The sequence below is a fragment of the Urtica dioica genome, chromosome 4 (assembly GCF_054948205.1).
Source record: "Urtica dioica subsp. dioica isolate 48M chromosome 4, U.dioica_male_clone48M_v1_H2, whole genome shotgun sequence".
Taxonomy (NCBI): Eukaryota; Viridiplantae; Streptophyta; class Magnoliopsida; order Rosales; family Urticaceae; genus Urtica; species Urtica dioica.
In genome coordinates this window covers 19,537,116-19,558,698 of record NC_142759.1, presented here as the reverse complement: position 1 = coordinate 19,558,698, position 21,583 = coordinate 19,537,116, and the positions used below count along the sequence as shown (strand labels likewise).

The 21,583-nt window shown below is 39.2% G+C and overlaps 5 protein-coding genes across 7 annotated transcripts; 2 read left to right on the top strand and 3 right to left on the bottom strand.

Annotated features, from left to right (window-relative positions):
• Window positions 1-3,753: 3,753 nt before the first annotated feature.
• Window positions 3,754-5,216, top strand: LOC149401047 (short-chain dehydrogenase/reductase 2-like). The gene is made up of 4 exons (XM_089611588.1): window positions 3,754-4,030; window positions 4,113-4,371; window positions 4,440-4,634; window positions 4,708-5,216. The coding sequence occupies exons 1-4, from the start codon at window positions 3,933-3,935 to the stop codon at window positions 5,101-5,103; spliced, it is 948 nt and encodes a 315-aa protein (XP_089467714.1). The 5' UTR covers window positions 3,754-3,932; the 3' UTR covers window positions 5,104-5,216.
• Window positions 5,217-5,291: 75 nt separating this feature from the next.
• Window positions 5,292-7,490, bottom strand: GUT1 (Exostosin family protein). Of its 2 annotated transcripts, XM_089611587.1 has the most exons (5): window positions 7,353-7,490; window positions 7,163-7,283; window positions 6,568-6,956; window positions 6,245-6,486; window positions 5,292-5,897 (listed from the first exon to the last, which is right to left on the bottom strand). In XM_089611587.1, the coding sequence occupies exons 2-5, from the start codon at window positions 7,266-7,268 to the stop codon at window positions 5,384-5,386; spliced, it is 1,251 nt and encodes a 416-aa protein (XP_089467713.1). In that variant the 5' UTR covers window positions 7,269-7,283; window positions 7,353-7,490; the 3' UTR covers window positions 5,292-5,383. The 2 variants fall into 2 exon arrangements, with proteins under 2 accessions (XP_089467713.1, XP_089467712.1); XM_089611586.1 differs by having other exon boundaries at window positions 7,163-7,489.
• A 373-nt stretch (window positions 7,491-7,863) lies between these two features.
• Window positions 7,864-15,154, bottom strand: LOC149401045 (serine/threonine-protein kinase TIO-like). Of its 2 annotated transcripts, XM_089612373.1 has the most exons (22): window positions 15,100-15,154; window positions 14,661-14,763; window positions 14,504-14,578; window positions 14,239-14,406; window positions 14,031-14,123; window positions 13,847-13,910; window positions 13,682-13,766; window positions 13,242-13,314; window positions 13,095-13,163; window positions 12,911-12,991; window positions 12,593-12,656; window positions 12,399-12,473; window positions 12,158-12,296; window positions 11,906-12,077; window positions 11,549-11,647; window positions 10,920-11,459; window positions 9,623-10,750; window positions 9,233-9,466; window positions 8,899-9,042; window positions 8,662-8,742; window positions 8,380-8,568; window positions 7,864-8,297 (listed from the first exon to the last, which is right to left on the bottom strand). In XM_089612373.1, the coding sequence occupies exons 2-22, from the start codon at window positions 14,748-14,750 to the stop codon at window positions 8,082-8,084; spliced, it is 3,879 nt and encodes a 1,292-aa protein (XP_089468499.1). In that variant the 5' UTR covers window positions 14,751-14,763; window positions 15,100-15,154; the 3' UTR covers window positions 7,864-8,081. The 2 variants fall into 2 exon arrangements, with proteins under 2 accessions (XP_089468499.1, XP_089468500.1); XM_089612374.1 differs by lacking the exons at window positions 13,682-13,766; window positions 13,847-13,910; window positions 14,031-14,123; ... (2 more) ...; window positions 14,661-14,763; window positions 15,100-15,154 and having other exon boundaries at window positions 13,095-13,156.
• A 230-nt stretch (window positions 15,155-15,384) lies between these two features.
• CRL (crumpled leaf) lies at window positions 15,385-17,092 on the top strand. The gene is made up of 8 exons (XM_089612879.1): window positions 15,385-15,772; window positions 15,866-15,926; window positions 16,005-16,040; window positions 16,121-16,171; window positions 16,244-16,336; window positions 16,417-16,521; window positions 16,728-16,820; window positions 16,905-17,092. Exons 1-8 carry the CDS (start codon window positions 15,486-15,488, stop codon window positions 17,043-17,045), a joined length of 867 nt encoding a protein of 288 aa, XP_089469005.1. The 5' UTR covers window positions 15,385-15,485; the 3' UTR covers window positions 17,046-17,092.
• Window positions 17,093-17,169: 77 nt separating this feature from the next.
• Window positions 17,170-17,839, bottom strand: LOC149401043 (Rubredoxin-like superfamily protein). Its single transcript, XM_089612880.1, has 3 exons — window positions 17,574-17,839; window positions 17,442-17,500; window positions 17,170-17,366 (listed from the first exon to the last, which is right to left on the bottom strand). Exons 1-3 carry the CDS (start codon window positions 17,792-17,794, stop codon window positions 17,170-17,172), a joined length of 477 nt encoding a protein of 158 aa, XP_089469006.1. The 5' UTR covers window positions 17,795-17,839.
• Between the last annotated feature and the right edge of the window lie 3,744 nt (window positions 17,840-21,583).

Here is a 21,583-nt window from a genome sequence, read left to right as displayed (position 1 = left end):
GCGCGAGATTTTAACCCTTGCTTCAAACGGATCGGTAATATCCACTCTTTTTTAATAAATGAGTAAACGGGTAATATCTGTTATGATTTTAACGAGTCTGAATAAGGATAACGGAATTGTCATCCCGTACTCGATTACTCGATATCCGATCCGTTAATTTTTTAAATATTTAAATATACAATAGATATTATACCTTCACTTAGTTCAAACAAATAATATATTAAAACCTGTTTACAATAGCAGTATATATTGGTTGTCTATATATAATTTACAACAAAATTACAATGAAAAGGTTTCTAGGACATCAAAAACCGTTTATAATATATTGTTTATAATTATATGCATATATAGTTATATATAATTATAGTCACATGAATATGGTTCTCATTATATAGTAATAATATTTGTTATAGTTATATGAATATAGTTTATATATATATATATATATATATATATATATATATATGAATATGATTTACAAAATATGTATATCAATGTACAGTATAACCGTTTCTCTCTTTTTATTTAAAAAAAATTGTGACAATTTATATATGCTTTTTTCCGGGTACCGGGTATAACATTTTGTACCCGTTACCCGGCCCGCTTCAAATATCGAGTAAATGGGTATGAGTAACGGGAAAAAAATTTAAATGGGTACGGGTAACAAAATAGGTGTACTCGGCCTTTCAGTACTCGTTATCATTCACATATAAAGAAGTAGCCCAAACAGTCCACTACCTTTAAAATAATAGATCAACTATTAGTTTCTTTAGGTAAATAGTCCAAACCCAAATCTAACATTAGAATATTTCAATTTTACCCTTCCTAACCTACGCCTCTTGCTCGAAGTCTGGAGTCTTTGCTCTCCCACTTCGTCGCCTCCGACTCCTCCAATTCTAGAAGCATATGATCAAGAGGCATTTAATTCGTGATACCGTAGCATCTGAGCTACTATTTATCCTTATAAGTCCAATGTTTATGTTCCGATCAAATGTTATTTTCAAAATCTTGACTAAGTCCAATATTTACGTTTTAAGTTCCGATTACAATATCCGTTTATTTTCAAAAAGTTTGTTAAAATACTACAAAAATCATGCAAGAGAAAATTTTTATAAGACATATAAAGTTCCAAGCTGAGCTCAGACATCCAAAATATAAAGAGTAAAAATCCGACCACGGATCAATCGTTATAAACCCAAACGGGCTATAAAATAAAATAATTATTACAAAATAGATATCTGACCGCGGATCCACTGTTCAAAATCCTTTTAGGTTAAACTAAAAACACATATATATTTTCCCCTATACTTGGTCTTCAAGCCGCCGCCGCATCCTCGGTCCATTTCTCGATCACGTCCTCGGTCTCCTTCTCAGGCCCCTCCTCTGTCGATTTTGATTCGTCATTAAGGTCCATAGTATCTAGAGTGGGATTCTTCGGACAAGGAAGTTTGACCGCGTCACACATCCCGGCCGTATAGAGGTCATCATGCATGTTGCGATAATCCTCGGAGGCTTAATATTCATCCAAGGCCTTTCAACAAGCAGTGACACAAGTCGTCTCAAGGTCGACGCAATGTTTTGACTGGAGCTCTGACCGGACTTTTTCCACCCCAGCCCTCGCAGCATCTCGCTACTTGATGTAGCGATCGTTTCGCTTCTTCAAAGGTGAACTCGGCTCCCACAGACCACAGTGCCGACCAAACTCGCAACGTCGACAAGAGCCGACAAAACGAAAATTGTAAGAAAGAAGTAAAATGAATTGGAGAAAACCAGTAAAGGAAAGATAAGTACCGAGGCGGTGGTCTCTACAGTCGACACTAGGCGGTCCACTGGTGCCTTAGCCTAAATAAGTCCGACTCCGTCACCAATCAGATGCTCATGTAGGAAATTTATTGTCAGCGCCATATTGTCCCGAGCACCAGAAGGCTCTGAAGTCTCCTGAGACTTGGAAGGCTCCACGATATTAAGTGGAGCCTGAGCCGCTGATTTACTCGGGGTCGTAGACTTGGTGGCGTGTTGGCGTTTAGGGTTAACCGGAATCTCTGCAGGGCAATTCTTTTCTTAGTCAGCTCTGCAATAGACTAGGTAAACCTCGTTGAATTAATAATACTAATAAAGCAATAATCAGAAAATAAGATAGTTTCTACCCAAAATGACTTACTTGAATAAGGGTATAGATAATAAGCGTCGAGGAAATCAAGGTCCAATAACGAGTAGGTAGTTCGATCGCTCCCTGATAGGTCAAAAATCTTAGATCTATCTGAGACATCCTTCTCGTCGTAATGACGCAAGGGACCTTAAAACATAAAAGTTAAAATAATTAAAAAAAAACAAAAAAAAAAAGAGAATGTCAAGCTCAGAAGGAAGAATGACGTTCTCGGGATCCGATTTCGTCCTCCTAACCATTCTAGGGTCAATTCTCATATCCGGTCGCGAAAAAGCCCTCATTTCTTAATATACCAATCAAAAACTACAATTCCTAAGAATGAGAATGCATGAATAGGTCCGAATCATCGCGACCAGATTTCTTATTCCTCGAAATTAATAAGCAAAAAAAAAAAAACATGCATTTCGTGCAAAAAGCATAAGGGAGCGTTAAGATGACTTACCCAGAAAGAATGAGTGTGAAGACACCTGTAAATTAGAGGTCTCACCGAAAAAAACGCTTGAAAAGTCGGAGAGAAAAAAACAAAGGAATTCAGAGAAGAAATTTGATAACGAGAGTTCAAAATCCAAAAAGAGCCTTATATATTCAAAATGGGCGGCTAGGACGAAGTGTATCAAAGAAGCTTCTTAATTCCAACGGCAGAAACGAAAGCAAAACGACACCGTATAATTACCTCAGCCTAGAAGGCTTTGAGAATATTCCTTCTCGGCCCGTACTGAGGAAACAAAATAGTAAAAGTGTACGATGTATAATTGAATTGAAGATCATACCATATAGTTCCTTACCATTTTTACTAAGATACTGAGAAACTGTAAGACTGATTTTACTCGTATAATTTACACACTCAGAGAAGCTACTTGGATGGTCCGAGAACAGAAGGAATCTAGCACTAAGTCCGAGTCAAATAGGTCCGAGGACTATCAAAGATTAAGGAACGACCCGTTCATAAGTCAAGAATGACCATACCAAGCAGAATTTCGAAGAGAATAGAATGTGGTAGGTCAAAGATTAGTCAAAACAAAGCAAACACGTGTAAAATCAAAAGCAAAACCCATTACCTCAACGGTTGAGCCAAACTTAAGAAGAATAACCACCCACTACACACGTAGTAAGAGCAATCACGCAATAACCGTCCGAAACGTGGGATTGATCACCCCACGTCCTAAATCCTAACATGGTTATAAATAGATGAGAAGAACGCTAAAGGGAGGTCACTTCACTTTTTCACACACAAAGCACAACCTCAAAGCTTCACCTATCGTTCATCACCCTCATTTACTTGGTCTCTTTTACTAGATTAGTCTGTATTTAGAGAAAATCTTACCTAGACACTCAAAGTTCTCGGGACTACGTACTCGAAACCAAATGTTCTTCGTGAGACATTTGTTGTATCAATTTTATCTGTCAACGAGATATATATATATATATATATATATCTATATATATATATATATATATATATATGAAGTTTGCTTCATTTTGTAACTAAGCATAACAAATCCAAATAATTTTTTTTAACTAAATGTGCCAAAAAAACAAAAATTCAATTTTAATACACAAAAAAAAGGACAGTGGCAATTAAATTATGTATAGGTAAGGATTAGTTGAAAGCCGAAAACATAGGCGTAGGCGTGCGACCAGTCAGAATATCGGATCGGAACGGGTCGGATCGGAATTTGTATATTCTCTCCTCTTCTTTTGCATAGACAGAGAGACTAGAAAAGAAAAAAGTTGTTTTGAGGTTGATGAGCGATTTCCTTCAAAAATGGGGAAGAACGCGAACGAAAAGGCTCGTGAGAGAAGACAACAGCGACGGGAAGAGATTTCACTTCTCAGGACCATTCCCTATTCCGACCACCAGAGGTATTTGCATTCCATTTCCATGTATTTATACACATAGGGAGAGAGAGAGAGAGAGAGATTGATGAACGTAATGTAATGGCAGGTGGTGGGGCCCGGAGACGGTCGCGGTGGTGACGGGCGGCAACCGCGGCATCGGGTTCGAGACGTCGAGACAGCTGGCGGCGCAGGGCGTGACGGTGGTGCTGACGTCACGAGACAGCAACGTTGGGAGCGAGGCGGCGAAGGTGCTCCAGGAGAGCGGCCTGAACGTGGCGTTCCACCAGCTGGACGTCTTGGACCCTCTCTCCCTCTCCCGCTTCTCCCACTGGCTCCGCCACTCCCACGGCGGCTTGGATGTACTCGTACGCACTCGATCCCACCCCCCCGGATAGATTCCTCGATCCCCATATGAAATGAAATGTGTGATCAGGTGAACAACGCGGGCGTGAACTTCAACGTGGGCAGCGAAAACTCGGTGGAGCACGCCAACACGGTGGTGGCCACCAATTACTTTGGCGCCAAGAATATGATCCAGGCCATGATCCCGCTCATGAAACCCTCCCCCGTCGGGGCCCGCATCGTCAACGTCAGCTCCAGGCTGGGCCGCCTCAACGGCAGGCGAAACGTGGGAGGCCGCTCTCTTCTTACCTGCTCGTTAATACTTGTTCCGAAGAGTTATTCTATATCTTTGATTGCAGAGGCTTGGAGACGCAGAGTTGAGGGAGCGATTAGGGGACGTGGAGTCTCTTTCGGAGGAAGTGATCGACCGAATGGTGACGAAGTTCGTGCAGCAAGTTGAGGACGGGAGTTGGGAGTCCGGGGGTTGGCCTCAGACGTTCACGGACTACTCGGTCTCGAAAATGGCGGTGAATGCTTACACTCGGCTCACGGCTCGCTTGCTCTCCGACAGACCCGAAGGCCAGAAGATATACATAAACTGTTACTGCCCCGGTTGGGTCAAGACTGCCATGACCGGCTACGCCGGAAACATACCGCCCGACGAGGGGGCCGACACCGGAGTCTGGCTCGCCTTGCTTCCCGATCAGGCCATTACTGGCAAGTTCTTCGCCGAAAGACGCCAAGTCAGCTTCTGAACACACCCGTGTCCCTTTCACATTTTTTTTTTTTATTTCCTTTTAAGTTTGAGCAAACAATTAGATGTTTCACTTTCAAGTTTTGCCTTTGAAATGTTGGTGTATACTTTGGAGTTGCTGTGTCACCCTCAAATTTTTTGATTGCTTTACACTCTTAAGAAACCAGAAAAAACAGTGTCGCCGGTTGATTTTCAGGAGAATAAAATGTACACCTCAGATTATAATGTGATATTATATTACAGCGAAAAATATGGATCAAAGGTAAAAAGAATGGCAGCAGCTACCAAGGCTTGAGGTCTCCGACGGGGCCGGCGGTCCAGTTGAGGAGTGCTTGGCCGGGCTTGACGTAAACGGTTGATTCGTGCGGCAACTTTCTGGCGAGCCCGTTGAGGACTTGATGGAAAGCATCTCTGGGCTGAGCCGGCTGAGGGAACAGCATCGCCTGTTTCATCGACGGGTTCGCGAGCAGTCTCTGCTTCCTCAGAATCAGGTCCAGCGGGATCGAAGTGAGTATCGTGTCCAGATTCGGCACGTCCTTCTCGTCCACAAACACGCCGATTTCCTCCCACGGGATCGCGTCCGCGAACGGCAGAACGATGTCATCGGCGATGATCACGGGGATGCAGCCGAAGATCACGGCCTCGACGAGCCTCGGGCTCCATGGGGCCCACCCAAGCGGGCACAGACAGAAGACGGCCCGTTGCATGTCTTCGTAGTACGTCGTCGGGTGCTCCGTCGAGATGTCGAAGAGCGGGTTGTCTTTGAAGTTCTCCCACACCGCTGCCCGTGCACCTCTGACAAATGGGGTCGGAACAAAGTTAAAACCTTGCTAACTTTGCATCAAACAAACACAAACCCTAAAGGCTCTATTCGAAACCCGGAAACTAAGAGGGAAGTTGTACCGAGTCGAAAGATAAACAGAGTGAGAACAGGAGGGAAAATCGAAATTTTGCGTAGTGTTTAGAAGTCATAGAAAGTGAGAAAATAGACACAAATACAAACACGAGCCGAAGTGTAAAAATTTGGATGAATTTCGATTTCCCTCTTATTTTTCCTTAAGGACACGAGATTATTATTTTCCTTCCCTACTATTTTCTAGATTCCAAACACACCCTAGAGCAAAGCAAGAGATTTCGATTACCTGGCGTAGTAACCACCTTCGGGGTCGTTTCCAACGTCGTAGAACAGGCCGCGGAAGTAGACAAAGATGGACCTGGGAGTTTTCTCGGGGATGAGGTGTGTCTGCATTTTCTGCGGCGGGGCATAAGGAGGAATGGTGATCGACCCGTCTTTCAAGCAGACGTGATTCCTCTGCCCGAACGTCTGAACCAACGTTGCGCGCTTCAGCAACGGAAGAATCCCTCTCTCTATCGCCTTCTCTTCCTGCAACCAACCCATAACAAGATCATCAAAGACCCGACCCTAAACGAATGAATCGCCGCCTGAAATGACATGACAACATACTTGATAATGGAAACACGGGCCAAAATCATGAGGCACGACGAAGAAGTGATCGGCGCCCTCGGTCTTGTTCCAGTATGGCCAGTTGGAGGAGATGAGCTGAATCGCACTTCGCATCATCCTCGGGGACTTGAAGGGCAAAGGAAGGCCGTTCGGGGTGAGGTCGCAAGTGGTGTACACCGGAGTGTAGAACCAGTCGGCTTCTTCGGGGTTTAGGGTCCGAACGGGGCTCGATAGCAGAAACCGGTGCATGAAAATCTCGGCCGCGAACATGTGGGTGAGACATCTCGGGTCCTTCTGGAGAATCTTCTTGTTGTATTTACTGGGAAGCTCGTAGACGAACACTTTCAATCTCCCAACTGGGTCGTCTTCCAATACATCACCAGCACTACCTATACACATAGCTCATTATTACTTTTGTCTCACATAAACAAAGCAAAATTGAATTTACTCAACAGCCCATTTGAGATTATTACGGATCGTGATGTATCTTTTACTAAATTTTCGATCTTGATGGCAGATCCAGAGAGCAAACTAGACGGTCTATAAAGACAAAATCCCTAATCGAACTAAGAGCCGATGAGTCAGAGAAACCCACCTGAAATTCTCTCGGTGGGACGAGTTCTTCGGCGGCCAAAAGCAGTAATCTCCGACGCGAAGGAAGAACAGAGAAGGCCTAAAAGAGCCCATCTCAGAACTTCCATTTCTTTTTCTTTTTTCTGTTTTTTTTTTTTAATTTGTTAGACAGCAAATGAAGGTTAAGTGTTGTGGCGGAATATAAAACATACCAGAGTTGTTATAATTTCATCGTCAAGATCGGATGGGAGAGAGATTGGTAAAGCTTCGTTTTCAGTTTGGGGTTAAGAAGAGTCGTTTAGTAGTTGATTGATACTGCCCGGTTGTCTCTCAATATTATAAAGCTTTTACGCGCAACATGAGCTAAGCTGGTGAACCTTTCACTGTTCAATTTTTTATTTTATTTTTTCTGTTTAGCAGTAATAGATTAACTTTTTTTTAGGGAAGCAGTAGTAGAATAACAAGTAAAATAAAATGAAAATGGTAATGCATATGTAAAGAAAGAGAATATAAGCTTTTTTTTTTCTCCTCTTATTTTTTTTACACTTGTAAAATTCTTGTAGTACTGTATATAGGAAGTTGTTTTTTTTAATATTAATTTATAGTAAAAAATGATTTCTTTGAATAACGTTAAAAAGAAGTAGCGTAACGTTTTGAATGCGTACGGATGTGATAAGGCAGGAGCATCTCAAAGGTTGAACTATTTATAAAATCCAGTTTCATTTTTTAAAACAAATGATTCAATGGAGATTTTTATTTATTTATTGATGAAAGTTTTAAAGATGGACATAATTGGTATCCTCCCCTTTGGACTTGCTCTAATGTCACGTTTATAAATAGTTAACTTAATTTCCCCTCAACTCCAAGAAATATGCTTATTTACACATGATTACAAGGTGGTACTTATGATAGGAAGTTAGGTGGTGATGTGACGTGGTTGTTCAAGGTTGAGTAACTCTGCTCATAACCACCGAAGCATATTTGGCGATTTCTATATCCGGGGATTGCCTGAACTTCCCAATCGCCGGAAGCAACTCCGATGAATAAACCACTTGTCTGCACTTTGCATGTGCACACATCTTTGCCAGCGAAAACAATGCTATTTTCAGAGGGGACTCATTTTGCGCCGAACACTCTACCACCAGCTTCACCAATGCCTGCACCGCCACCACCAATCTTCACTCAGAACCAAACCAAAACAAACCAAAGAAAAGCATTCTGATTCATAGAGTTACAAACCTGAAGGGCTCCGGTGGAAACAACGTCTTCGCAGAGCTGATCGGAGTTGCGCACGAGGTTGCTCAACGCACCCGCAGCGTTGGACTTAGTCTTATCTTCGTCATTTGAAAGCAACAGACTCCCCAGCTGTGGTATCGATCTCCTCAGCTCTCCGTACAATGTGTCATTATGGTAAGCCGCGTTTCCAATCTGCAATGGCGTATCATCGAGTTTTTGGTTTTTAGCTTAAGTGTGTGCGCTATATGGATTAGGAGCGAAAATGTCTCACAAGACATAACTTACCGCAAAGCACGCAAATTTTCTAGTTCGTTTGTCTGGATCTGAGCACCGATCAACTAGAGGGCCAATGATCTGATACCTCGCCTTCAATATTATATTAAATAAAGAAAAAAAGTTATAATTAAGTATAGATCAATGTCCCTCACATATTAGCTGTGAGCTCCACATTTTGATTTTATGAAATTCAAAACCAAGTATATTGTTTAGCCCACAAAATGAAGACACCTGCACTTTGCTTACCAACGAACTATAGAAATAGGAGCTGTGTCGACACATGTTTCCTAGAGCACTACATGCTTTTGCACGGATGTCGGGATCTTCATGACAAATATATGTCTTCATATATTTCAAAATAGAAGCTCTGTTGATGTATTCATATAACCCCTGGACACCAAGATACCCAGATCAATATCAAGGCTTCTGAAGTGTATGTTAATGATGTTGACATCTTTAAATTGGGTAGAGACGATATTAATAACATCGATGATATGGATCCCAATCAACACTAGATGTTCAATCCAAAAGACTAGAAAAAACTAGGAAGAAGAAACGAAAGAAAATAAAAAAGATTAACCTTTTCCATTCGTGCAAGGTCAGAAATGATCATAAGACCATCTAGTGAGACTTCTCTTGGGGTTGAAGAATCGAATAATTTTCTCCACCTATTAGGATCCAACAAGCCTTTACTCACAAGTTGAAGAGCCAGAGGTCGGTAGCTTATCATTTTAGCAAGGAAGGCGACGGGGCGTCCCAAGTCTTTACACTCCATATAGTCTAAACACCGAAGAATAAGACCAGGCACACCGACCTAAAAAAGAACACCGGAAAATGAGGAACATTTAGGCCTACAATTACAATATATAGGCCCAAAACAAAAACTACTGCCAAAGAATAATGCATTTGGGACTAGATTCTCTCCCTGCCTAAATAAGAGAGAAAATCATTTGAAAGAATATTTTCTAACCTCCAAAAGGATCTTAATATACTTTCCCAAATCTTCCTGGATTAGTTTAACCATGTCCTTGTCTTCCATGCCGACCCTCCGAACCATGTTGAGAACAAAACCACTGCTTACAGAAGCATTAGGTGATTGCAAGGCCGGAGCATCCTGTACGGCAACAAAAGGAAATGCTAATACATCGATCACTACATGTACCAAATCTCTGATTCCATCCCTGCCACCACCAGGCCCAACCCAGTAGTTCACGAGCTTGAGATGTACATCCCCAATTAAGTCAGCAATAAGCTTAATGTTTTCACTCTTCACCATAACCTGTCTAAAGGTAGAGATTCCCCCAGAAAGACAATGGAATATTGATGAAACTGCCCACATAACTCCCACGGGGGATAGCCCAGCTTGAGTAGAATCATTTGAAGTAGTATTAGCTAATAGGTCGATAAGAAGCAGAGGAACATCGGTTTCGCACAGCTGTTGAACAGCCAGTAGTCCTCCCCACCTCAGCCTGGATTCTAATGAACCAACGTATCCATCTTTAGTGCTGTGCCAATGTGAGAGGCTGCCATTTTCAGCCACAGAGTCTGCTTTGTTTTCGGTGTCATACGGCCTTTTGAGGCATTCGCTTAGTGTGGAAGTACCGGATATCAGAGGCACTGCTATTTCGGACACAGGGGACTCAACAGAAGATCCAGATTCTAGAATTAAAATGGAAGCAAGAGCCAAAATAGCCGACGCACTATGAGGTTGGAAGGAAGTTCTTGTTCTTTCATCAGAACAAAAATAGTGGGCAAGGGCCATAAGTCTAGAAACCTGCTTCTTTTGGGAAGTTGTAAGCATAAACAGGGCAGAGTTTCTTCTGGAAGCCTTCAAACATTGTGCGACTGTTGCAATGACGAGACAGCAATGCAGAACCAAGCTGGCAGGATTTTTAAATTTGCACTTTGCCCCATTCATTTCAGCAGTTTTTGTGTCTTCGTTGAAAGATGAAGCACAGACCGACAGTGTTGAGAAAATCTCCGAAATGATTGTTCCATCTCCTCCTCCACTCACAACAGTAGTTACCGGTAGAGAATTAGGAAGGCCACATAAAACGCTAGGGACTATCCCACTGTGTACACAACATCGCAACAAAAGCTGAAACACAAAACTGTAACCATGTGAGTATACTAATGTTCATGTTGAATCATTCAGTCTGAAGTGAAAAAATGGAATTACTCAGATACTGTGGTCTCAAAAGAATAATTAGAAGTTTTATAGCGCTTCTGTCCGAAAAATGTTTGACAGCATAGAATGAGAGTCAAACCTGTATGGCAGCACATAAAGAGGCCTCAAGACGTTGACGAATGCAATAATAAATAGCAACCTGTACTCCCTTTGATCTGAGGAATGATTTTGCCAATGAATCAACAAACTTCGATGGCTCTGAATCGTGCAACGAATGTCTCTCCTGATCCTTTATGTCATGCTGGAGCAAGTGATGATTTTGCATGGTGCGCAGTGGAAATTGCTTTCCATTCTCTTTCATGTGTTGAATTTCAGATGCATCGATAAGTGACCAAGTGGCTCGACAAGCTTCACAAGCAGCTCGCAGCATCTCCGAAGAGCCAGATGCGAGACTTGACCCAGTAGTAGCTAAACAAACACACAAATGATCAACTATATTGCATGCTTTGGCATGATCTAAGATCTGTTTGGGTATCTCATCAGAGACACAAGCGGCTCCATGGCCGGAATTCAACGAGTAATCCTTAAGAGCTTGAGTAACTGAAGAAAGCATAGTAGTGATGCAAGCGATGGACTCGTACAAAACTTTTCCAGATACATTTTCTCTGCACCCAACAACCTGTAATATTAAACAACGATAGGTAAGTAGATGTAACTTCTATTTTTGTAGCATCAATAAGACGGTCAGACTGTCACACAAAATACAACCTGCGAAAAAATTCCAGTCAAAGCAACCCAGTGCTGTAAGTAGGTGTCATTGACGCCACTTCCTTTGTTGTCTAACAACACTTTGATGATAGAGAAACACTACAAAAGGAAAAAAAAAAAAAAAAAAAAAAAAACCTTGTTTGGTCAGCCACAAATAGTTAATAAGAAAATACAAAAAAATGCCTGCATCAGCAACAACAGCTGATGTTCTAAAGATTCTAATCAGACTTCGCAAAAGCTGTGAAAATAGATGTATGTAAAATCCATATATTTACAAAGCACGGGTGGAAGGGATATTTTTAGAGAATCTAAAGAAAGACCACATATTAGTGATATATTTTCAGATCACCACCAGACCTTTGCAATTAAATCGGTAAGTTCAGACAAGTTCACGGTGACAACAGCGGCATTAAAAGTAAGAAGTTGTTGCACAATATCATCGAGCAGCCCACTTGCGTGAATGGCACCAGTTGCAGCTAAATTTGACAGAATTCTCAATGATTGGTTTGAACTAACATTATCTTCATCTCTGCACACATTTTACCAGCAAAGAGAGTGTTGAGGATAGAATCTTGATGCTGCACATGCAATGGAAAAAACTGATGATACCTGCCACTGCTTGGGGATCCTTCGCTCCATCTTTTTAATGGTGAAAAAATATGTGTTAGCGCTTCGTTGTCTTGAACAATTATTTCTGCACCTTCAACTGTGCCAGATGTATTTTCCAGTCTATCCAATGTTTCACGGGCTATAAGAGATAAGTTTGTCAACTCTAATGCATAAAAAACCCAAGAGGAATTTATCGTGGCTCCTTTTACTACATATAAAAGAGTAAGGATAAGAACTCTACCTGATACTTTAACATCTTTCAGCCCTGTAAAACCAGCAAACTCATCGTTCTGACTGGACAGCCCATTACTTTTCTCTGAAAAAAGCATGAGAAATGACAAATTATGGTAGTCAGCAACAATATTTGTAAGATCATAAGGTTAAACTAAATTTTTTCATTGCCAGGATAGGAAGAGGCCAAACCAGCATGCTTACCAACTGTTCTCTTTTCATCCCTCGATGCTGAATCCATTTTTTTCCCAGTTGGAGTGTTTGTACCCTGGGAATGGTTAAACACAATTACTTTCTCCACCATTATTACGTATAAATCGAAAAACGCTGATAACCAGCACTATTAGCGCTTCAATCTCCAGATGCATGAAAGTGTATCATGTATACCATCTAGCAGGCGATAATCACCTTTCCCATTTGAAAGTGTTACAAGCCTTTGCTTAGAACTCACAACGTTACTAACATCCACGTTATCTAACTTTTCTTATTTTAATCAAGCTTGTCAATAAGACTGTTACTTACCCTTGCTTGCAGTTCCACAAAAGTTTCCTTAACAAAAGGATGTTCAATAAGGGCGGGCCATGTCAATCGGTTTTGCGGTACCTACATACCAAAAAGTAGAAAACAATATTAGAATTCAATGAGTATTAGATCTAGGTCTCAAGTATGATGAACATATCACACTTCACACTAATCATATGACAACCTTATTGAGCAATCCTTTTAAAAAACTTTTGAAGCTCGAACTCATATTGTCGGGATATTTGACTGGATCCTGCAAATTTTCATTAGAATGTAGATAATAAAATTACCTTAAATTACCAAAACTCTTGCTTGGTGAAACTGAGTGTACCTTAACTATATGGCGGATAAGTGAGTATACAGAATTTGTGTAAAATGGAGGCTGGCCAACAAATAATTCATACCTGTTGTATGTCAACATAATTAGCTCCTGTGAAAATAATATATACCAGCAAAAGTGCATAGAAGTGATAATCACGCAGCGGAGAACGAAATAGAAAGAAAAAAAAAAACATAGTACTGATTTGTTATGGTCCTATGTTCTACATCATTATTTTATATTTTCACAACATTTAACTGCCAAAAACCAATTTCATGCATTCTCACAATTGCAAGACATGCACAAACAAAATGTTAATTTAGCGGTGTTATTATTCAGGAAAGTACAAATAAGAATACAAAACAACATCCCACGCGTATCTTCACAACAAAACCATTCCAGACATGCTAAGAAATTCCACCGAAACACAATGAAAAATACGGTATACATACAGTATAACTCCAAGAGACCATAAATCAGCAGTGTGGTTGTAAGGTTGTTCCCGTACCAATTCAGGGGCCATATACAAAGGTGTTCCTGCGAAAAAGTTCATGAATCCGGCATTCAGCAAGAAATTGGCAGTGAAATTAAAACTTTGCCTGTCTTGAAAACCAAACCTTTTATGGATCGCAAAACAACAGTATTCGTGGACATTGCACGTGCAAATCCAAAATCACAAAGCTGCGATCAATAATAGAAACGCCAGAAAAAAAATGTTACATACTTGCCACAAAAAAAAACATTAGATATCTGGGCATGAAGTGAGGAAGTAAATGGCAAAGCATATCCTCAACAATTAACCTTAATTATAGACCCAGAACCAATGAGGATATTCTGAGGTTTCATATCACGGTGGATAATGCGGTTTGAATGCAAGTAATGCAGTGCTCTTACCTACAAAATACATAAACAAAGGATAGAAAATTAACCCAAAAACAAAAAAAAACAAAAATGGATGAGGAGAAAAAAAATTCTAAGAAATGTAACAGAAAAAAGAAGGAAAACATACCAACTGCTTTGCTATTGCTTGAACTTGTTCTTCGGGGAGGCATTTGTCATCCTCAAGAATCTCAAACAGCTCACCCTGTGCAAATTCAGTCACCACACAAAACTCCTGCGCACTTTCAAACGAATCAACCATCTCTATTATGTTTTCGTGCTTCAGCTTTCGAAGAATCTGCGACAATAAGAACACTGTAAGATCATCCAAAAAAAAAAAAAAAAACAAATAAAGAACAAGATAAAGGTATGTCATAAAATGTAAACCAAAACACCTCAATTTCCTGTCTTAGATTTAGAATATCCTTTTCGGTCTTGCCGTGTTTCATAATAAATTTCATCGCAACAGTCTGCAAAAACAGAAGACCAGTTAAGAGTTATACAGTAATAAAAGAGGAAATGATAATGAGCAGAGAAAGGGAAGAAGCGTACCTGACCCGTGTACTTTCGCCTTCCCTTGTAAACCTTCCCAAAGGATCCTTCGCCAACTAGCTCAATCACATGGTAATCCTCTACACCCATGCTTATCGATAACCTTGTTCAACGACATATAGTAATTCACTTTGCATTCATTTTCATCATCACGTTCTGATTTAGAAACTAAAATACGTATAATCAAGCAACACGCAGATAAGAAGTTCGAGCTTTGAATTTCAATTCGATATTTCGGAACTTTAATTACGCTAAACCATTGACAAGCAAGCGCTTAATTCCGCAAGTGAACGATCTAACATTTTAATCTATCGAAATTGACGATGACTTTTTCACAACACTGCATTACTGTGTTTGGCGACATAGACGAAGATTACGAGCGAAATCGAATCGAAGAAGAAGCAAACAGATTAGGAGAGCAGAGAGAAAGAGAACTTACAGTTGCGAGAGAGTAAGCTCGGAAGATAGAGCGTATGTGAGAGATTTGAAAGGAATATATTGAATTATTGAGGTTTTATTCCCGCTCATATTAGTCTATTTTTATTTTATTTTTTAAATCTCAAACAAATCCTTTTCTTTTAACAAAAAAAGAAAAAGAAAATACTCAACAAAGAAACGACAATATATTTTCCATTAATAGAAACGACATCTTTTTCTTTTAGATAAACGACAAACAACAGGACGTCTCTCTTATCGCTGTAAATCGCAATGAAAACATCCCCTGTTTTCCATTCATTCAATTCATCTGTGGAACTGTAATTCAAGACTCGAGTCGGTGGAAAATAGCCATTTTGAATTCTGCTTTCTTGAAAGAAAAAGAAAGGAATGGTGATTGGATCTTTGGAGGAAGAACAATCTCCGCCGTCGTCGTCGTCGGCGTCGAAGTCCGACGATGATATCGCAGGTTCCGGCGGAAGTGGCGGTGGTTGGAGCGTGGCGAAAGGTTTGGCGCTGAAGAGTTTGGTGCTTATCGGAGGAGCTATCTTGCTGAAACGCCTGACGAAGTCCACCACGCGCTGGGACCACGCGCGCGTGGTGTCGCGGTCTCTCTCCGGTGAGAAGTTCTCGAAGGAACAGGCTTCCAGAGACCCCGATCACTACTTCAATTTCAGGTTTCTTTATTCGTCGTCTGTAGATTCCCATCAAGCCTGAGTTGAAGATGGATAATAACGAGTAAGTGTTTTGTTTGATGTATGCCTCGTCAGAATGCTCACTTGCCCAGCCGCAGAAATGGTTGATGGCTCCAATGTCCTGTACTTCGAACAGGTCAGTCCTAATTTCCAGATTTCCAATCGGTTCCGCTACGCCGATTTCCATAGTCAATGGTTTACTATTGTTTGATAGGCTTTTTGGAGGACTCCACAAAAGCCATTTCGCCAGGTACACACACCCACTCACTTGCTCATTGCATTGGTATATTGGCAATTTGAGATCAAACTGGTTTGTGGTTGCACTTGCAGAGATTTTACACGGTGAAGCCTTGCCCTAAGGAGTTAAAATGCGACGTTGAGGTGATTATTTTATTTTTCTAGTCCCCACCATTGTCATACTATTATATTTACATGTTGAGTGAGATGTTGCAGGTGAGCACATACGCGGTTAGAGATGCGGAAGAGTACAAGAACTTCTGCGACAGGCCAAGCGACCAGCGTCCTCTCCCCGAAGAAGTTCTCGGCGTAATTTACTATATTCCCTTGTATCTTTGGTTGGTTTTTACTTTTCTTGCTTTGTTGGTAACACGGTCTGAATGTTGCAGGATATAGCGGAGCATTTGACGACGATACATCTGAAACGATGCGATCGAGGAAAACGCTGCTTGTACGAAGGATCAACTCCACCCGGTGGCTTCCCTAATCCTTGGGTAACTACTAATCTCCTTCCATAGTTATTAATAATAATGGGAAGAACCCCAAGGGGTTTGTGTATCAGTCCCCGGTTTGATTCCCACGCACTGGGAGGGCTAGTGGATTTTAGTCATGTTTAATACACCATGGTGATTAAAATTGTTTGGAAGAAGAAGAATACGAAGATTGTGCTTGATTTTGGTTATGTTAATGGGAATGATAGAACGGGGCGAGCTACTGCACAACACAAATGTCGGTGCTGAGGAATAATGAAATACATGTGTGGGATCGAGGGTACGATGATGATGGAAACCAAGTACGTTCTTTTTTTTTTTTACTTTGCTATAATTACGCTCTGAGTGGAATGGAATGGAATGGGAGTAATGGGAAATGTGAATAGGTATGGGGAGCAAAGGAAGGGGCGTATGAATTCAAGGCAGCGCCTGGGTCTAGCAGCAACAATGACAACGCCGTATATTCCGTTAACTTCCCGGTGGAGCAGAGGCGTATCGAGGGTTCGTTTGTGCTGCGACGGGATTGATTCGTTCATTCATTCAAAAAAAAATATGTAAAGACAAAAACAAGAGTCGGTGATGACGAATGAATAGATATATAGAAAATGGTCGTCGCATATTATAAAACGAATGCGTGGTTACAAAATTGTACTAGTAGTTGCCGTTGAGGTACAAGTATATTCCGACGAGCGCGACGATCCCAACGACGACGGCATAAGGGAGAGCGTTTCCGACGGCTTCGTTTCTCTTGAGTTCGGCTTTGCGTGCCTTGCGCACCGCCTCCGAGTTCGCGTCTTTGGTCACTGCCGGCTCGTATGCTCTGAACCTGCGCTTCGGTGCCCCGCAAACTGCCAATCACACATTCGTTCTCATTAGTCATCATAACAATCGCCAACACAGAGAGAGTGTGTATATACATATACCTGGGCAGAAGTACGAGTCTGGCTTCTTCTCAAAGGGAGTTCTGTCACTGTATATGTACCTGATCAACATTCCCACACGCTCGTCAATTGTCGAAAGCGCAACGAAGAAGAAGGAAAACGAGAGAGGAATACCCGCAGTCTCGGCAAATGTAGGCCTGCTTCTTCGAGGCAGCACGCATTGAGAATCTGGACGGCGATTTGGCTCCCGGAGGTGATAGAGAAGTGAGCGAAGACGGAGATGTGAACATGGACGACGATAACTTCGCCGCACCACCACGGCGAAGCCTCTCGGATGATGGGCTTTGCAGCCCCGGAGGAGCTGCCAATAGGCACTGCGTTGACATTGCCGCCATCAAATCTCAGATTAAGCAGCAGCAACAAAGAGCGAAGAAAGGAAGAAAGAAGGAAGTGTGTTGTGTGCGTGGGTTTCACAGAAGTGTGATTATTATGAATAGAGTGTGATTGTGATGACGAAAGGGAAGCTGGTCCATTCCTTTCCGCTCTTTTCGACTCTTCTCTTATCTTCTTCTTCTCCCCCTCAATTTACAATCTTGTCCCTATCTACTTAGCAAGCACCTACCATATGATGTGTTGAACTTGAACACACGTATATACCTCCACGGTGGATAAAAATATATACAATTCTACATCAAGGAATGCTAGGCAAGAAAAACCGAAAGTTTTATTACGTGTTCGTCCAAAAACTCTCTTCAGAGGGGGCTAAGCACGACTGGGTGTCATTTATCCTTCTAGATATATTGTTTATCCTTTTTTATAATATTTTTTAATTATCAAATACAGTCTTACAAATAGAGCCACTTAATTAATAGTTTTATGAAAAATATTAGCTTAAATTCTAATAGAAAGTAATATTCAAAATATGAATCATATTAAATTATGTCTTAAGAAAATTAATTAAATTCGATATAATAAACTATAACATATTAAATAAATTTCATAATTGAACATGATTGAAGATATCAATTTAATAGGTTATTGATGGCCAAAAAAAATATGAATCCTAAATTAAGACATATTTGATCAAAACAAGGGTCAATTGATATATTTACAAAAATTGTTAAACTACTACAATATAGTATACTACACCAGTTAGTTGCCCGCGCGTATACTACAATAGGTTGTGAACTTTGTTAATTTTTATGTATTAAAATAGAAATTTAGTGTTTGTTGATAAATGAGAGGCTAACTTTTTTTCTCTCTAAAGTGATTCTTCTGGAAATAAATAAAAAAAGGGAATTTATTTGTTATAGTAATTAAGCTTGATCTTCTTGATCATATATATTTAAATAGACTTGCTCTAACTTTAATATCGAGAAAGTTGAATATATATATATATATATATATATATATATATATATATATATACAATATATATGTGCGTTGAAGTTACTGATGAAACGTACAACAATAACAATTTTGTGCTTGCTATGGACGTAAGAAGCAAGCATAACGAAGAACAAAAGATATCAAGGATCTTCATCGAGCTCTTTCGCTTGTATCGCCCGACAACGAAATTTTGTAACTTATCGCCACTGTAAAAGAAGACAATTCAAAATCATACATTATTTTCTACTTATATGTAGTATGTAACTAAAACTTTGTTTCCAAATTCGATAACAAAAATAATTTACATGCTTTTTATTAGAGAGTTGATTATATCTATGAATATATATTTGGAATTGGAACTGACGTTACTATTATATATAAATAAAAAATAGTAGTCACTTAAGATAACGATATCATTAAGGGTTATTACCTGTCAACAGAAGCAGCTCTAGCAGTTCATTGAATTGTAATGGATGTACTGCATTAATGGTGCTGCTGTGAATTGAGAAAAGGAAGAAAAAAAAATGTACAACGTTTTAATGATATTTGACAATAATTATCTTAATAATATATATTTTAAGCTTAGAAATTATGATATTTACCTGTCATCTAAAAAAGAGATATGGTCATGTCTTGGACATCATCCAGCTACTCTTTGCTGACCCAAGCTGTAAAATTGGTGCTAATCAAATTATACATGAGTATCTATGGTATTCTTTTTATTGGTATAACTATTATGTGTCCACTCAAATAAATGGTTAATGTAGGTATGAATATAAAATTACATAGAAAGTATAGTGCAGTGTCTCTTATTTGGTACTATTGAGAATCTCTTTATACACAATATTTTTTACATGATTTGGATATTTATTCATAGATTTATGAATTAATATAAATAATCCATTCGGTGATTCAACTCTTGACAAAGCTACGTATAATTGACCGTGCATGAAGATTTCATTATCTATGTACAAATCAATTTTCTCAAGAGATTGTCCTTGACTTTTATTTATTGTCATGGCATATGAACTTTTGACAGGAAATTGTCTTCTTTTTCAAACAAATGGCCATTTTGATTCATGTACAGTCATCTCTATTCTAGGGATATAGACCTTGTCATTTGTATTGTCAGAATTGATTATTTGTCCTTCAATTATTCTTTTTGTCAATTGTGTGATTAGTAGTATGGTTTTGTTACATAGTCCCAGAGATTGATTCAAATTTCGTAATAACATGAAAGGTGTGCCTATTTTTAGAGTTAATTCATGTGGTGGCAATCCATTGAAATTGAGTGAATTCAAAAATTCCTCGGGATATAAAAGATTTAATTCGTCCACGTTACCATGTGACGGTGAAATTGTGTCGCAACTATAGTAAGTTTTGGGATTGGTGGGAAGTAATGATAAAATGTGTTGATTTATTTGATCAACGGTTTTATTTCTCGGGGCTACAATTGTTCGATCTTTTAAATATTTAATATTGTTAAAATTAGTAAGGAAATCAGTGTATATTGTATTTGAAATGTTTTGAATTGGATCCGAATCACACTGTATTAAATATTTCTTAGGTATTTTTTACCCATGTTGCATCTTCATTTTCCAAATCCTTGATTCCGTCTATAGTGCCATCACCAATATTTAAAATCCAAGATGAGAACTCTGATATGGCAACTTTTTCTTTTGAAGATATATTATATCGGGTAAGTCGCATATTTTTTGTTAGAATTAAGATATCAAAATGTCACCATAATAAGAATTAGTAAAAGTAGCATTGACTATACTTTCTTTAGATCCTGATGTTATAATAGGTAAGATTTGACGAAAATCACCGCCTAAAACAGTAGTCATTCCTCCAAATGATGTGTTATAGTTATCTCTCAAATCTTGTAATGATTTATCTAAGGCTTCAAAACAATATTTGTTGGTCATTGGTGCTTCATCCCATAATATAAGCGATGTTTTTTCAATTAATTTTGCTAATTGTGTTTTCTTTTTTATAAAACATGTAGAAAATTTATCTACCGATAATGGTATTTTAAATCGAGAATGTGTTGTTCTCCCATTTGGTAATAATAAAGATGCTATTCCTGATGATGCGATAGCTAGAACAATTTCATTATTTGATCTTAGTTTAGTAATAATAGTGTTCCATAGAAACGTTTTTCCAGTTCCCCCATGTCCACAAATAAAATATAACTTTTGATCGTGATTTGTAACTGAAGTTATAATTTTTTCATATATTGCTTTTTGTTCTTCATTCACATGACTAACTAATTTTAAATTATCTTCTTTTAATTTATTTCTATCGTAATTTTACTCATCTCTCAAAATTTTATTATTTAAGTCATCAAGTAATGATTGTTTTGGTAGAGGTGAGGTTGTAATTTTTCAAAGTTGATGAATTGATATTTAATATTTTTTTCTATTTCATACAATACATAATTATATAATTCATGATCAGGTATTTGAAAATAGTTATTGTTGAATAATTTACGAATTCTAAATATTATATCCTCTGTCATGAGTTTTCAATGTTTGTCAAATAATTTTATTGGATCATTTACATTGCAAAATAATAAAATTAAAAAAAAAAAAATTATCTTAACTGTGTAGACATAGAGATAAATGCAGCTTATAAAATTGAATCATTTCATTCTTTATCATCGCCTAATAATCCCAAGGCATTGCATGTGGCTTGAAATGTTGGATATATGGTGTCATCAATTGTTTGAAGGGATTCAAAGCTAGTCGCGCCCTTTTTGTGATTCAATAGTAATCGTAAATAATATAACTCTC

Coding starts and splice junctions, on each gene's coding strand:
- LOC149401047 (XM_089611588.1), top strand. CDS start 3,933: ATGGGGAAGAACGCGAACGAAAAGGCTCGTGAGAGAAGACAACAGCGA. Junction 4,031..4,112: donor CCCTATTCCGACCACCAGAG/GTATTTGCATTC, acceptor ATGTAATGGCAG/GTGGTGGGGCCCGGAGACGG. Junction 4,635..4,707: donor GCCTCAACGGCAGGCGAAAC/GTGGGAGGCCGC, acceptor CTTTGATTGCAG/AGGCTTGGAGACGCAGAGTT.
- GUT1 (XM_089611587.1), bottom strand. CDS start 7,268: ATGGAAGTTCTGAGATGGGCTCTTTTAGGCCTTCTCTGTTCTTCCTTC. Junction 6,487..6,567: donor GCCCGTGTTTCCATTATCAA/GTATGTTGTCAT, acceptor GGTTGGTTGCAG/GAAGAGAAGGCGATAGAGAG. Junction 5,898..6,244: donor GAAGGTGGTTACTACGCCAG/GTAATCGAAATC, acceptor CCCATTTGTCAG/AGGTGCACGGGCAGCGGTGT.
- LOC149401045 (XM_089612373.1), bottom strand. CDS start 14,750: ATGGGTGTAGAGGATTACCATGTGATTGAGCTAGTTGGCGAAGGATCC. Junction 10,751..10,919: donor CTTTATGTGCTGCCATACAG/GTTTGACTCTCA, acceptor TTTGTGTTTCAG/CTTTTGTTGCGATGTTGTGT. Junction 8,298..8,379: donor TTTCCACCGGAGCCCTTCAG/GTTTGTAACTCT, acceptor GTGGCGGTGCAG/GCATTGGTGAAGCTGGTGGT.
- CRL (XM_089612879.1), top strand. CDS start 15,486: ATGGTGATTGGATCTTTGGAGGAAGAACAATCTCCGCCGTCGTCGTCG. Junction 15,927..16,004: donor ATGTCCTGTACTTCGAACAG/GTCAGTCCTAAT, acceptor ATTGTTTGATAG/GCTTTTTGGAGGACTCCACA. Junction 16,522..16,727: donor GTGGCTTCCCTAATCCTTGG/GTAACTACTAAT, acceptor TGGGAATGATAG/AACGGGGCGAGCTACTGCAC.
- LOC149401043 (XM_089612880.1), bottom strand. CDS start 17,794: ATGGCGGCAATGTCAACGCAGTGCCTATTGGCAGCTCCTCCGGGGCTG. Junction 17,501..17,573: donor TACATTTGCCGAGACTGCGG/GTATTCCTCTCT, acceptor AATGTTGATCAG/GTACATATACAGTGACAGAA. Junction 17,367..17,441: donor AGACTCGTACTTCTGCCCAG/GTATATGTATAT, acceptor TGTGATTGGCAG/TTTGCGGGGCACCGAAGCGC.